The following is a 14,847-nucleotide window of genomic DNA, read 5'->3' on the forward strand; positions in this document are numbered from 1 at the left end:
GTGCGCTTGCGCAGAACCCGAGGCGCCAAATTTAGCGGGAGGGAGAGGCAGCCCTAGCTTGGTCTGATGGATCTGTTTACAATATCGCACACTCCGTAGAGAGCTTAATATCGGCACTTCCTCCTCGAAGAGGAGCTGACAGCACTGCACTTCAGCACACTTGAGCCGCGCGCACTCATCATCAGCTCTACCCTCCTCTTGAGCAGCAGGATGGCGAGGAGGCACAAACACAGGTGAGTTTTAAGAGTTATGCATTTTGATGAGAACTTTGATGAGCGCGTGTGTTTCCTTTATATGACGAGACTGCGCTCCACAGCCACACGCGCACATTTAGACACAAGACTTGACAGTTCGTCCTGACAACATTACACTTACTAAATGCATGCTCAGCAGTGGAGCGCTTGTATTTAGTGGCACTTTAACAAACGCACCCATCTCTCCCCGGAACAATTTCTTCTGGTTGCGCCGAACAGGTGGATGGCATGTGCGCTGCCCGCTCGCGCGGTGGTCTCGCGCTCGTGTTCATTTAAATTTTCATTCATTCACCGTGCGCGCGCGAGTCCGCTGGACAGGTTACTGTTAGATTCGGTACTTCCCCCAAAAAATACACACTCATTATGATTCAGAAACAATGGACGAGAGGCACAATGTCAGCGGCGACGTAACATTTAGTGTGGTTGAAAAATAGCGGGCGATTGCAGAAACATCTCGGCTTGTTCACGTGTTATTTTTGTAACTGTTCACGAGTTTTTTTTTATGGAAGTAGTTCAGCATTATAACGTCTGGATTAATTTTGAGATTATATGTAAACCGGATGGATTATATTCACTGAATTTTCTAAATCCGCCTAACAGTTGTCGGATTTGGAATAGCTAGTATTATGGTCTTAAAGTGATAGTTCACCCAAAAATGAAATTTTGGCATAATTTACTCACTCTGATGTTGTTACAAACTCGTTTTTGCGTCGGACGTAAAAAAAAGAGATTTAGGGAGAACGGGGTCTGACAGATCCGTAACCATTCACTTTTACTGCATCTTTTTTTTTTCATGCATTGAAAGTGAATGGTGACAGCGGCTGTCATCCTTCGTAATATTTCTATTTGAAGAAATATTAGACGGGATGAAAGAAAAAAGTGACGACATAATGTTCATTTTGCATGCACTCTCCATTTAAGTTAGAGCTATCATGCAGCTCATAAGCATATGCTTTTGTAATAAATACTGACATTTTTTTTAACAAACTCAGAGAACAGGTTAAGAATGAGGCATTTGTTGCATTGGTCACATAAGATGATAGCGATAAACTTAGACTGATATTTAAAAAAAACTCCTCTGAATATGGTTTCAGCCACAGCTTGACTATTTTGACAAAAATTTAAATTCACATGTATAGTTAGTCAGCAACCCTAAATGCACACTAAAATGAAACTATCTATTTGACTGTCTTTTTTTATTTCAGTGAGCTAGGTACGTTTTGAGCTTTACATTTCCAGTTAAATACTTGTAGTCAAGTAAGTTAGCAATCATCTTAATCTTTTGTTTTAAGCACGGGCATTAAGGATAAAAGTCAGGTTTAAAAGTACATAAACACACATACACCTGTGGCAAAGGCTAGGAGAACATTGTTCTCCACGTCTGCTTGTGCTCCATCCTGATTGGCCAAGAGCCGGCCAGGTGAGATGGTTTTGACAGTACCTGTGCAGGTCTGAACACGCTTCCCATCATGAAACAGTGCCAGTCCACACACACGCTCACTGTTTCTGTGGAAACCAAAAACATCAGAACAGGTTTCTCTGAGTGTGTCCCCCTGCACCCTAACCTGCCGGCTGTACTGGTTCATCAACTCTAGTTTTGTGTTGACTGTGTTATCGCCTAATTTTTCTATAACGCATGATAGACATATGGGGGTGAAAGGGTGTTTTTTATATGTCAATAGCACATATCTAACATGTGCATGACTATCTGCTCCTGTCTTCTTTCCTGTCCCCCACTCCCTTATTTCTTTTTTCATCATCATTTATGTTTGCTTTTGCGGTTTCATTATTTACACCCCCCCCCCACCCATACTCTACTCTTGTTATCTCACAATCTATCATTTTCTCCCCCCTCCAGTGTTTACAGTAGCGACGAAGATGATGATGATGTGGAGATTTATGATCATGACTATGATGGTCCTCATGCCAAGACAGGAAAACGCCACCTCGGCAAGACACGCTGGACCCGTGAGGAGGTATGCTACCCATTGCCTGGCTTTCTTTGAGTGTTAGTTTTTTTTAATCTAACCCTCTGGTCCATATTTAAAAAAAACTGAAATAAATTTAAGTAATCATTAATTAATTTTTATTATTGCAAATTAATAATTACAAATAAATTTTGAATATATATATATATATATATATATATATATATATATAAAAGAAACATTAAAACATTATATGTATTTTATATTTTTTCTAATATATATTCTAATATATAATTCAGAGTGGATCTTGCACCCACCAAGTTTTAGATTTTTGCCCAGTTTTTGCCCAATTCTTGACACTCAAATATTTTGTAAACATGTTCTGGTTGTTTTTCTTTGATATTGTATCCTGTGTATTCATTAACAAATTAACCGTACTGTATTTACATTTAGTTTAACTGATAACCCTTTATTTTTCATGCACTTTTCATTATTTATTGTTTAATGTCAACATTATTTATTTATTGTTTGTTTGTTTGTTTAACAATGCATCATTTAATTGGTTATGTATATAATGCTACAGTGTTGTGACTTTTTTTTTTTTACAGGATGAGAAGTTGAAGAGGCTGGTAGAGCATCATGGTTCTGAAGACTGGAAAGTCATAGCCAGCTTTCTGCCTGTGAGTGTGTGTTTGTGTCTATGATTGTTTAAGTGTGCGTCCATGTATGTGGCTTGTGTATTTAGGCTTTAGGGGGTTAAGTTAGGTTATGTTAGGTGTGGTGTTTTTTATTTGTGCATTTGCATGTGAATAGCCAAAGGATCAGGTACTGTAGAAGAGTGTGCACGTTTTGGAGGATTTTGCATAATTGGGTATTCCTCATTGGTTGGCCTAGTTTGGAACAGAGTCAAATGGTGGGGTGGGGGGGGGGGGGTATGGCAGGGTTTCAGAATCCACTGTGCACCTGCATGCACACACGGATGTACAAACACACACACACACACACACACACACACACAAATGTGCATTCAGGTAGAAACATATGTTCACATACAAATGTATAAAATTTCTCAGGCACAAAAAGAAACAGTACACATACACACGTAACTACGAGATTCATGCAGTCAAAAATCATCTACTTCTAGATATAGATTTCCTTGCATCAGTCTCAAAACATGAACAAGAATCAGAAACTAAAGTTGTTTCATTTCTGATTCACTCTGTGGTGTTTCTGAAACACCTGGGATCTCATGTGCAGAACATTGCACTCATATTAAACACAATTTACTCTGATTCAAAGTACACACCACATTGACAACCTAAAATTAGTTTCCATTCTCTATTACCTTACTGTAATTGTGTGTGTGTGTGTCACAGAATCGCACAGATGTTCAGTGTCAGCATCGTTGGCAGAAAGTTCTCAACCCTGAACTTATCAAAGGACCATGGACTAAAGAAGAAGACCAACGGGTAAGACATCTACAATTTGACACAAAATAACCATACCACAACCAATATGTTACCTCAGATAACCAAAATAAAGCCACAGGATTGCAGTTACAAAACCCACCAATCCGCATGCAACCAGGAGAATGTTATGGGAGAAAATAAAAATCCATTAAGTGGGTGTTGTATTGTGATGATTAACTGGTGGGACCAGGTGTTTCTCTATTTATCGTCATTTTTATGACCCAGCAGAAGTCATTAGCAGGTGTATTTTGCAGATATTCAGTGTAATACCACTTACTATATCTGTGTGCAATCCTAAAACACTTATGCAATGTTAGTTCCCTTTCTCTATGGGTTTGTGCTGGGCTGTAATACATCCCCTCTTTTAATTATTTCTGCGTACCGTCCTTTTCCCGCACTTTTAACTTCACTTATGGTTTTCTTTTTTCTCTTTCTGTCTCAGGTGATCGAGTTGGTTCAGAAGTATGGCCCCAAACGTTGGTCTGTGATTGCAAAACACTTAAAGGGGCGGATTGGGAAACAATGTAGAGAGCGCTGGCACAACCACTTGAACCCTGAGGTGAAGAAGACTTCCTGGACTGAGGAGGAAGATCAGATCATCTACCAGGCGCATGAGAAACTTGGAAACCGATGGGCTGAGATTGCCAAGCTACTTCCGGGCAGGTAAAGAAATGGTACTTAAAAACAATATTCTATGTATTTGTATGTGATAGTAACAATCTAATATTATGTTCTTGTCATCAGAACTGATAATGCCATAAAGAACCACTGGAACTCCACTATGCGGCGGAAAGTCGAGCAGGAAGGCTACCTGCAGCACGCAGCTAAAGTCAGCCCCACTCTGCTAAATAACAGCTACGCTAAATCTCACCTCCTGAACTACAATCAGACACCGACCAATACATCTATGCCTGCCTCTTCCATGAGCAATCAGTATCCATACTACTCACTACTGTCTGACTCACAACGGGTATGAGCAACCTTATCTCACAAATGTTTACCTGTTAAAATAATAGCATTGTTAGCCATAGAGTTAAAGTTAAAACAGTGATTTGCATGAATGCTGTTTCTCAGTTGGTAATTGATACCTTTTGTTTCTCTTGTGTTTAGGTGCCATTTCCACTTGCTGTTCAGTTGAACATCATGAACATTCCTCAGCATGGCACTGCTGCTATCCAGGTAACCCAAGTGCAAATAACACTGAAATTACTTTTATTCAGCATGGATGCATTAAATTAAAATTACAGTATATAACAGAGTTTTTTGATTAAATCATACAAATAATCATCTCATTTATTTGTGAATCAAACTACACTTGTGCAGTATGTTTTCGTGTTGAATCCAGCAAACAATACAACATTTTTTTGAATATAATTGTATTCATTTCACTATCACAACTCTGATTAAATTAGAGGAATAGACTAAGTTTAGTTCACTTTGCTCTGTTTTGAATCCTGTGATATAGAGACACTACAGCGAAGAGGACCCCGAGAAAGAAAAGAGGGTGAAGGAGATTGAGATGCTCTTGATGTCAACAGAAAACGAGCTGAAGGGACAGCAGGCACTACCAGTAAGCGTGCGTGTGTGTGTGTGTGTGTGTGATTAATTGGAGGAAGCATCTGGGGGTCTATTTCACATTCTAACTGCTTGGCGAAATGATGCAATTGTGCCTTATCACACCACAAGCTCTGTTTAACTCCTTGTGCAACTCCGAACCCCCTCCCAGCACTTCACATCATTCAACTCGACAAGTTCCCTTTCTTTCTGACCATTCTTCCTGCATGCATCCCTCTCTTTATTTTGCTTAATATGCCCACAGAGCTTCTCTCTCTGAACAGTTTTCCTGCCCTCTCTCACAGATCTCCATGAGTGGCTACGGTGGGTGGAACCGAGGCTCTTTGACGGACAGCTCAGTCGGTGTGTTGGTTTCAGTCCCAGCTCCATCCCTAGAGCAGGGATGCCTTCCAGAAGAAAGCGCCCATGGCAACACAAACAGCCCAAACAATGACGCCAGCTCCACTTTACCAGAGTTTATTGATGCTATTGATTCGGTAAGAGACCATGAAAGTATCCTATATTAGATCTAAAAGGAATGGTCAGCTAATAGCCAGCGTTTAGCTACCTGTCACCCTCGGTGTCCTCATGTGATCTCGTCTTCTCAGGCCCCATCTATCTGGGCCAACATACACTCTGATAGGAGGTTTCCTAAAATGGAGGCTCAATCCAGTCAGGGTTCACCCACCCACAGCGATGACAGCAGTGCCCTCACATTTCTTTGCTCTTCACCTAAATATTCAGCCACCAGACATCTGCCTTTTTCTCCCACTCAGGTAGCCTGAAAACGCTCTACCATAATCAGTCAGTCACCTAATACCTCAATCATTGATTAACTGATCACCCTGAATCAATCTTTTCACACTAATACAAATCAGTCTGCATTAGTCAATATGCGTAGGATTCATCTAAAAGTCACGTCACCAAACATAACCCACATTTATAGGGCCCTTGAGTGTTTTAAGGGTCATAAAGTGTGTGCTAAGGAAAAGATATTAGAGTGTATTACAGTACATCAGCTCTTAGTGCTACACTATTATGACGCCCTAACTCATTTTATCTCTTTAGAATGAGTTTTTAATAAGTGGCATTGTTGATTTTGCTTGTCTTATTTTTTAATTTTTAGTAAATTAGATTCCTAATGTCAAACACTATGTAATTGAGACAGCATCTGACTAAACATCAGAAATCATTAGGGTTCAGCTCAGTATTGTGCATGAAAGAATGTTGTTGTTTTCTTGATTACCAGGGAGAAATTGAAAGAAATGTCCAATGAAATGTCCAATGACATACAATTTTAAGCATGCAGTCACTTTTTAATTTCCTCAAATTTCACTACATGCTAGTGTTGTTCTGATCATGCAGTAACATAACATCATGCTACCATAATGCTTTTAGCCTAGAGATGGTGTTTACTGTGTTCTGACACTCATATGTGAAACTCAGTTTTTGAAATATAATTTATGCTGATTTTGACCCCATTTAGAGGTCCTCCTCCTACACCTCTGAATATTGAGTATGTGGTTTCCAATTCAATATCTGACTGTTGTCTTCTTTTTCATCTTTTGCAGTTCTTTAATGCATCCGTAAGCCCAGATTCAAACAGTCAAAACTTACCTGTCACGCCCTCCCATGTCTGCTCCCAGAAAGCACTGCAGCAAGACCTTGCTCTTCGGCCTCAGAAGGAAAATGAACTGTAAGGGTCCATTCCAGTATTTTCTGCATTTATAATTGTGTTCTTTGTGATATGATTTATAAAGAAGTTTCCCATACACATATGAAGCAAAATCACAAGTTAAATTAAATGATTGAGACTTAATGAGATTAATGTGATATGTGCATTCCGTTTCAGGTTCAGGACCCCAAACCTGAGGCGTTCCATCATGGAGTGCTCTCCTCGCACACCTACTCCATTCAAATCCACACTGACAATGCAAGACACCAAATACGGACCATTGAAGAGGGTGAGACTAAATTACATCAGTTTACAGAAAAATTACATAAAAGGGTAAATTACATGAATTATATATTAAATAAAAAATATAATTTATATTTTTCTATAATTCTTATATTTATGTATATATATTTTATTTTATTATATATATTTATTATTATATTATATTTCATGCTATGGATGATTTAAAATTCTATACGGTTTTATGTAACATTTAAAATAAAAACTAATAACAAAATTCAACTATTTTAAATGCTACACATTCACAACATTATTGTACAGTACAAAAAATATTAATTTTTAAGATTTGCTAAAGATTTAACATTATTATTTATTTATATTAATTATATTATTTAGTGTATTGCATTTAAAAATTAACTTTAGAAGTTAGAGTTAGAAAATGAGCATGCACAATTCAATATCCAATATCCAAGCCTTTAATATTGGCCAGTAACCGATATATAGTGCATCACTAGTTTGGAATATTTTGTTCAAGACTCTATTCTGGTTCCAGGCCCACAGTCCTTCACTGGACTCTGGAGTGGTTGGTGCTATTAAACAGGAGCCTCAGGAGTGTGAGATCAGCATTGGGGCGGTGCATCTAGACCCGCCCCCCCTAAAGAAGATCAAACAGGAGGTCAGTTTGGGCTAATGTGGGCCGCTTCATTTGAATACGTCTCAACGTGATATTCAAATAGCTGAAATGTAAACGCTTCTTGTCTGTACGTTGTTATTTGAATTTGTTAGTAATATCAGTATGCAGTCAAACTTGTCTTATCTATGTGTGTAAGAGTGGGTGTGTGAATTAGACATTAGATATTATACGCAGGATTATGGAAGTAATATACAGTAAATTATGCATGGTGTAATTGGATCTTATGGATTCGGATCTATAGGTGGATTCAGCTTGTCTGCAATGGGAGGGGCAAGATCTCCACACCCAGCTGTTCCCTTCCAGTGGCTCCGCCCACGACATGCCTGTGAGTATCTTGATATCTCCTGTATATGAATGTTTATGCCACAGTTAATGTTGTTTCTCAGAATTATGTTGATATTTGACGGCTCTTTTCTCTGTGGGGTCTATAGGATCTGTTGACTAGCTCTGTGCTGATGCTTCCAAACGCAGAGAAAACTGAGGATGGACACAAAGCCGCCCAGCTGCCCCGCAGACCCATGGGAAGCCCTCTGCAGGTACCACATCTACTATCATGATGCCCTTATATACTCATCTAAAATGTATTTGGACATGATGTTTAGTGGATGTAACAACAAGTGTAGTTCATTGCATTAATAATGAATATGTAATATTTGACCATCAGAAAGCATCTAGATACAAATTTGGAAAATGAATGTTTTTTTTTTTATACTTAACTTTTTTAAATGAAACTTAATTGCTCCTTTTGTAGTAGCACATATCAACTTTATGACTCCAGGAGCTGAATTGCACCATAAAATTGTGAAGTTATGATACAGAAGTGTAGGCTTTACATTAAACCTCATCTTTGTCTTTTTTTTTACTTCTCTCCATCTTAACTCCCTCTCTCTTTCTCTCTCTCTCTATCTCTTCTTCTCTCTCTCTCAGCAGTTGAGCACATGGGAACAGGTGCTTTGTGGGAAGACGGAAGAGCAGACGATGCCCACTGAAGCCACGCACAAATACCTCAGCAATTATTCTTCACGAGCACTGGTCATGTAAAGAGACAGACAGAATGAGACAGAGACAAATATAGAAAGGGAAGAAGATGGGGGGAGAGTGAAAGAAGACAATCATTCTGAAAAGAAGTAAAAGAGGAACACTCCTACACTTATGGTACATTATTTGGGAGAGGCTAAAAGCCATTTTGTAGACTGCACAGTCGATGTTAGTCGCCAATGTTTAAGCTGTGCCGTCATTTGAATTCAAGCAACCAAAGACATTTTTTATGTTGTTTTTCTACCTTTTTTTTTATTATTGCAATTTAATATTATTGTATTATATATTTTGTATTATATATGGGAAATGAATTCTCTATGTGGGTTCTAATTTTATGGATTTTAATATAAGGAACAATTTGCAGTAATTTTATTATTATTTTGTATTAAGAATAATAATTAACTACGGTGGGCGCCTTTGCCAGTGTTTGACCCCAGTATTGCTCACTTCTTAATCGCTAATGTGTGTTAATTGTAAGGAGTGTGTGTCCTCCTAGCATTATCAAAATCATACACCCAAAACTAGACAAGATTTGTGGGTGTCCGACAGAACTGCCCTTGCAGAGATCATATGTATTTCAATACCTAACCAAATGCCTAACAGCACTGCTATGTATTCCTGGCCAAAACTAATTGCGCCCAATGCCTAAAAATGACTTTGCCAAGTTTGAAAATTCAAGTTTGCCTGATGTAGGATTTAGGTGATATATCTAGTGTACAGAGGTGCTCTGACAGTTTAGTAGTGTTGCCATTTCAAAAGCTTTCAAGATCGAATCCACAACATCAAGCTTTAACTGTATTAGCACTATTTCAGGTTTTAGATCAACTATGCAGAGATTTCAACAGAACAAAAAGTGTTTTTTTTTTTCTTTTTTTTTCAGTTTTTGTATTTGCTAAACAGGAAAAACAAGGTTTACCAAGCATTTAAAAAAAATCAAGAGTTTAAATGGTCATAAATTTGCCTTTGAGATGATAAAACATTTCTTGATCATGTTTTCATAAACACTTTTGTGTGTCAATTTGTTATCAGATTTACATTGGTATTTCTAGTTTTTTGAAACACTGAAATGATTGTTGCTTTTATACCTAGTTGGCTTGTTTTTGATATTACAATCAGCCTTTGATACTAAGATTGCAGTGTCCAATCAAAAGCATTTAGCAATAACGTTTTTGTTATTCGCTGCCTTTTTGTATTAGCTTCAAGTACAAACACTTTTTTTTACACTGATTATGAACTTTTCATATGTTTTTTATACAAACTTTTAGAACTGCATTGTAAATAAAGTGTGTTTTGAAAAAAAAAATACCTCTGGCTTACTGGTTTCTTTTCCACTTTGAAAACATAATTGCTAAAGTCATTGTGTTTAAAAAGCATGTTCTTCAGTGTGTCATAAAATATATTCACTTACACAGATGTCAGTAGATCAAATTAAAACCTCTCATATAACCCTAAAATAGCAATTGATTTTTATTATTTAATTAATTTATTTTAATGAAATGCTATACACTGACCCCTAAAAAGACAAGTCTTTTTAGTGTATGAAGTCAGTTTGCAAATATATATATTACTATATATATATATTACTTATAATAATAACAACACAACAAGGACACCTTAAAAAAGTGGAACCAACCTTTTTTTATTTTTACATGAATGCAACTTTTTTTTATTTTTACATGAATGCAATTTTTTTTTGTAATAAAATGCAACACAAAAAAGTGTCTATGGCTTTTTAAATAAATGCCACTTGATTTTCAAGTTAGATTTTTTAAATAAAAAAATCCAAAGACATTCATAAATTTTTAAGTGTGGCCTACCTGAGACAAAGTGTATCTTATAACTTTTTGAGGCCGCTGTAAATATGATGAATCATTTGACCTTAAAGGGTTACTCCAACGCAAAATGAAAATTTTGTCATTAATCACTTACCCCCATGTCGTTCCAAACCTGTAAAAGCTTCGTTAATCTTCAGAACACAATTTAAGATATTTTGGATAAAAAAAGAAAAAACAGCGAGGCTTGAGACTGTCCCATAGACTGCCAAATAAATAACAGTGTCAAGGTCCAGGAAAATATGAAAAGCATCGTCTCGCTCATCTGTGTCAGCCGCGCTGCGCCTATGCATTGTTTGCTTTCAAACCACAGCGTAAATACACATAAAAATCATATTTTTGTGACGCGGCAGATACAGAACAGCGTACGCTGCCTGCGTACTAGTCAGATTTGTCAAAATGGCGCTATTCTGATTTGGAGAGACACAGAGGAGAGGAATTGTTGAATAAAGTCGTTATTTTTGTTTCGTTCATGTACAAAAAGTATTCTCGTCGCTTCATAATGTTACGGTTGAACCCCGATGGCAGATGGACTATTCTGACGATGCTTTTTTATACTTCCCTGGACCTTGACACTGTTATTTATTTGACAGTCTATGGGACAGTCTCAAGCCTACCGGTTTTCATCCAAAATATCTTAAATTGTGTTTCAAAGACGAATGAAGCTTTTACGGATGTCGTTTGGAACGACATGGGGGTAAGTGATTAATGACAAAAATTTTCATTTTGGGATGGAGTATCCCTTTAATTCTCTTGAATAAACAACACCACACACCACATAAATTAAGACAGCCATTTTCCATAGACCATTAAGCCATCTCAACAAGTGCCGTACTCAGTATTTACTCAAACACTTGCGCCAGTGAGATAGCTACAATTGTATAGTATTCAAATGGTTCTGTGTAGCTCGTAACACAGGAAAGAAATGATAAAGGCTGAGTATAAATGGAGAGAATCTGGAATGACCTATTAACTCTTTATCAGGGTTTGTAGTAAGAGATATGCAAATGCCACCAACTGTATTCTCTCAGGCTATCTTAGGAATGCTTTCCCTGAATGCCAACACACACCATCACACACACATTAGACCACATTAGATACATATTCTATTTGTTCATATGGGTGTGTTGACTGTTTTTGAGGGTGAATTTGAGATCTTTAAGCGAGGTGTTTTGTAGAGAGCTGTCAGTCCCCCAGGGCTTCACACTGATGGAAACACTTTCCAACTCGAGCCCTAACAGATGCTCCCACACTTTGTGTGTGTGTGTGTCAGTGCGGGTGAGAAAATGAAGTTTAAAAAAAAGAACATAAAGGGTTGTATACTAGCATTTGAACATTTATATGTGCATGTTTGTGGTGTAGAAACTCTGTTTGAGTCTCTTGAGGATATTGCTTTTCCTGTGTGGCTGTTGAAGGCGGAGGCCTGGATCAGACCAGGACCTAAATTTACAGCTGCCCAGCTCTCACATCATCCTGACCACCTGCTCGCTGGCCTCCCCACATCCACATTTAACCCAAAAACACACCAGAGATGCCAAATATACACGGATACAGTGCTAGAGAAGCACTTGGGAGCTATTCATGGTTCAGTACACTAGAATAATATCACAACTTTCAACCACCCATAACGTTGATGTACTGTAAAAAAGATATGTGTGCAAAATAGGGTGGTTTTCTGACAGAAAGACGTGATGATGATCACAGCACCTTATTATTTTCAATCACCTAAAAGTTTTTTAGTTAAAACAGTACACGTTTAAAGAGGATGCCCAAAAGGGGAAAGTGAGGTGAAAAGAGGGGGAGATGAGAGGAGAAACAGAGAATTACTGTCTAAAAAGTGTTTTGCTAGTGTGTCAGCTGATGTTCTTTTGTGCAAGCATCTGTTCACTAAATGTGTGTTTGTGTGCGTGTGAATGCTGTGGGTTATAGGAACGGAAAGGCCTGTCAATGAAGAGACACAAGCAGACTTTCAGAACAGGAGCACAGCCCCCCAAAACCCCACACACCTGCTCTCTGTCTGAGAGAGAGAGAGAGAGAGAGAGAGAGACACAGAGAGAGAGAGAGAGAAAGAAAGAATGAAAGAATGAAAGATGATGTGGTAGTGCTGGTGGGGGGTGTACTACCACCCCAAAGTGACACCAAAAACACAGGTGCAAAGAGTTCCTTCCACTCATACACACACACACACCCTCCGAATGTGTGACCTTTGTGTTGGAAACATGGTGTGTGGAACGTTTCCGAACTCAATAATGACATCACGTATGTCTCTGTAGCCGTCCAATCAGAATCAAGGGTGCAAATTACAGGGGGGTTGGAAGGGAAGATCTGACCCCCACACTTAATATTTTTGTAAAAGTGTTTTGTTCATATTACCCATGAAAATTTCAACAGCATTTTCCAACATTAGTAACTACAAAAGTTTATTATATTATATTATATTATATTATATTATATTATATTATATTATATTATATTATATTATATTATATTATATTATATTATATTATATTATATTATTATTTTTTAATATTTGTATTATTTTTTTATTTTTTTGTTTAATTGTTAAATATTGAAATATTTTATGTAAGCTGTTCAAAATCTTTTTGAAAGAAATTAATATTTTAATTCAGCAAGGATGCATTAAATTTATCAAAAGTGACAGTAAAGACACTTATTACAAAAGTTACAAAAGGTTTCTGTTTCAAGTATTCATCAAAGAATCCTGACAACTTTAGAATATAAGCACTACAACTGTTTTGTTGAAACACTGATACTGTGTATTAGAATGATTTCTGAAGAATCGTGTGAATATTTAGCTTTGCCATCACAGAAATAAATTACATTTCAAAATATATTAACATTTCACAATATTACTGTTTTTACTGTATTTTTGAACAAATAAATGCAGCCTTGGTGACATAAGCAATTAAATAAAAAAATATTGCCAAGCCCAAAAGTTTTGAAAATGTAAATATTTAAATTGATAAATACATTATATAATTAAAGTGTGTTTTACACATTTGGTTTAAATCTTTGTTTAAAAACAAGAGTTAACTTTTTGCTAACTGTGCTATAAAGGACCTAAAAATACTATTTGGGTTTGAGTTTGTGAGATGAACCTCAACATACTGTGCTGGAAATTACCTATATAAACTGCTTAAAAAAACAAAAAATCAACCACCCTAAAAGTCACTGAATAATTTGCATACATCAGAACTGATAATATACCACAATGATATCTTTAGGAAAATCCATAACAGCTCCATCACAATATTACTAAATTATAACTACTAATGAGCCTAGTGTTGATTCTAGCCAGGGTTAAAGGCGTAGTGTCATCAAGGCAGTTTGTGAGATTATTTTCATGATGGTCACTGCAGTTAAAGTCAGCTCTGACCAATTTACCTGTCAATGGTTAGTTTACATTATGACACAATCAAAGCAGACACAAACATGAACAGGCACCTCAATGCAAACTCCACCTTCTGTGCCATTGACATACAAAACCAAAGACTTTACGCAAAGCAATTAGAACCTTGCATTCATTTATGTCTCCAATTTGAACTGATTTGTATGTGAGTTTGTAGGATACTAGTTGACATGAGGTGGCAAGAATAACTCTGGCATTTTTTCATATCTCTCGGTTGAGTCAGAGCTCCTTTTCCTCTCTGTGTTCAACAAGGCATCTCTGTGTCGCAAGTAGATTGGCACATAAATTCAGTTCGTTCAACCTGTCACAATAAATTATTAGCCGGATGTTGCAGCAGCGCCATTTTCCTTATTTTTTCACTTTCACACTCTCTCTCATTCTCTAGCTCACTCTTTTCTGACTTACCCACCCAAACACAAGAAACACACACACATGCGCGCACATACCCACTGGGAAGATTACAATAGGCTGATTTCCTCTGTGGTCAGGCCAAGTAGCCACTCCCTGTTCCACTGGCAGGTACAATGTCTCTGAGCCACCATGATAAGTCTATGATGAGTCTAAGTGTTTGTGTGGAAAAACCTAGCAGACTGTCACAAAATTTGCAACCCGAACATTAATTAAAAAAATAAAAGTTCACATTACTGCCCATTTATGATGCTGCAGTAATGACAAATAATTACAAATTAAAAAAAAGAAAAAAAAAGTAACATAATCCAAACCACAAACAGCA

The 14,847-nt window shown here is 37.3% G+C and overlaps 1 protein-coding gene across 3 annotated transcripts; it reads left to right on the forward strand.

Moving 5' to 3' along the window:
* LOC109056352 (transcriptional activator Myb-like) lies at positions 1-9,216 on the forward strand. 3 transcript variants are annotated; one of them, XM_042713419.1, is made up of 16 exons: positions 1-233; positions 2,113-2,230; positions 2,791-2,862; positions 3,559-3,651; positions 4,094-4,314; positions 4,396-4,621; positions 4,762-4,830; positions 5,117-5,221; positions 5,511-5,702; positions 5,814-5,981; positions 6,777-6,901; positions 7,058-7,169; positions 7,674-7,796; positions 8,056-8,139; positions 8,246-8,350; positions 8,745-9,216. In XM_042713419.1, exons 1-16 carry the CDS (start codon positions 211-213, stop codon positions 8,853-8,855), a joined length of 1,947 nt encoding a protein of 648 aa, XP_042569353.1. In that variant the 5' UTR covers positions 1-210; the 3' UTR covers positions 8,856-9,216. The 3 variants fall into 3 exon arrangements, with proteins under 3 accessions (XP_042569353.1, XP_042569352.1, XP_042569354.1); XM_042713418.1 differs by having other exon boundaries at positions 2-233; positions 8,742-9,216; XM_042713420.1 differs by lacking the exon at positions 5,814-5,981 and having other exon boundaries at positions 6-233; positions 8,742-9,216.
* The last annotated feature ends 5,631 nt before the right edge of the window (positions 9,217-14,847 follow it).

Source organism: Cyprinus carpio, chromosome A23, assembly GCF_018340385.1.
Source record: "Cyprinus carpio isolate SPL01 chromosome A23, ASM1834038v1, whole genome shotgun sequence".
Lineage (NCBI taxonomy): Eukaryota > Metazoa > Chordata > Actinopteri > Cypriniformes > Cyprinidae > Cyprinus > Cyprinus carpio.

Coding starts and splice junctions, on each gene's coding strand:
- LOC109056352 (XM_042713418.1), top strand. CDS start 211: ATGGCGAGGAGGCACAAACACAG. Junction 7,170..7,673: donor AATACGGACCATTGAAGAGG/GTGAGACTAAAT, acceptor TTCTGGTTCCAG/GCCCACAGTCCTTCACTGGA. Junction 7,797..8,055: donor TAAAGAAGATCAAACAGGAG/GTCAGTTTGGGC, acceptor TCGGATCTATAG/GTGGATTCAGCTTGTCTGCA.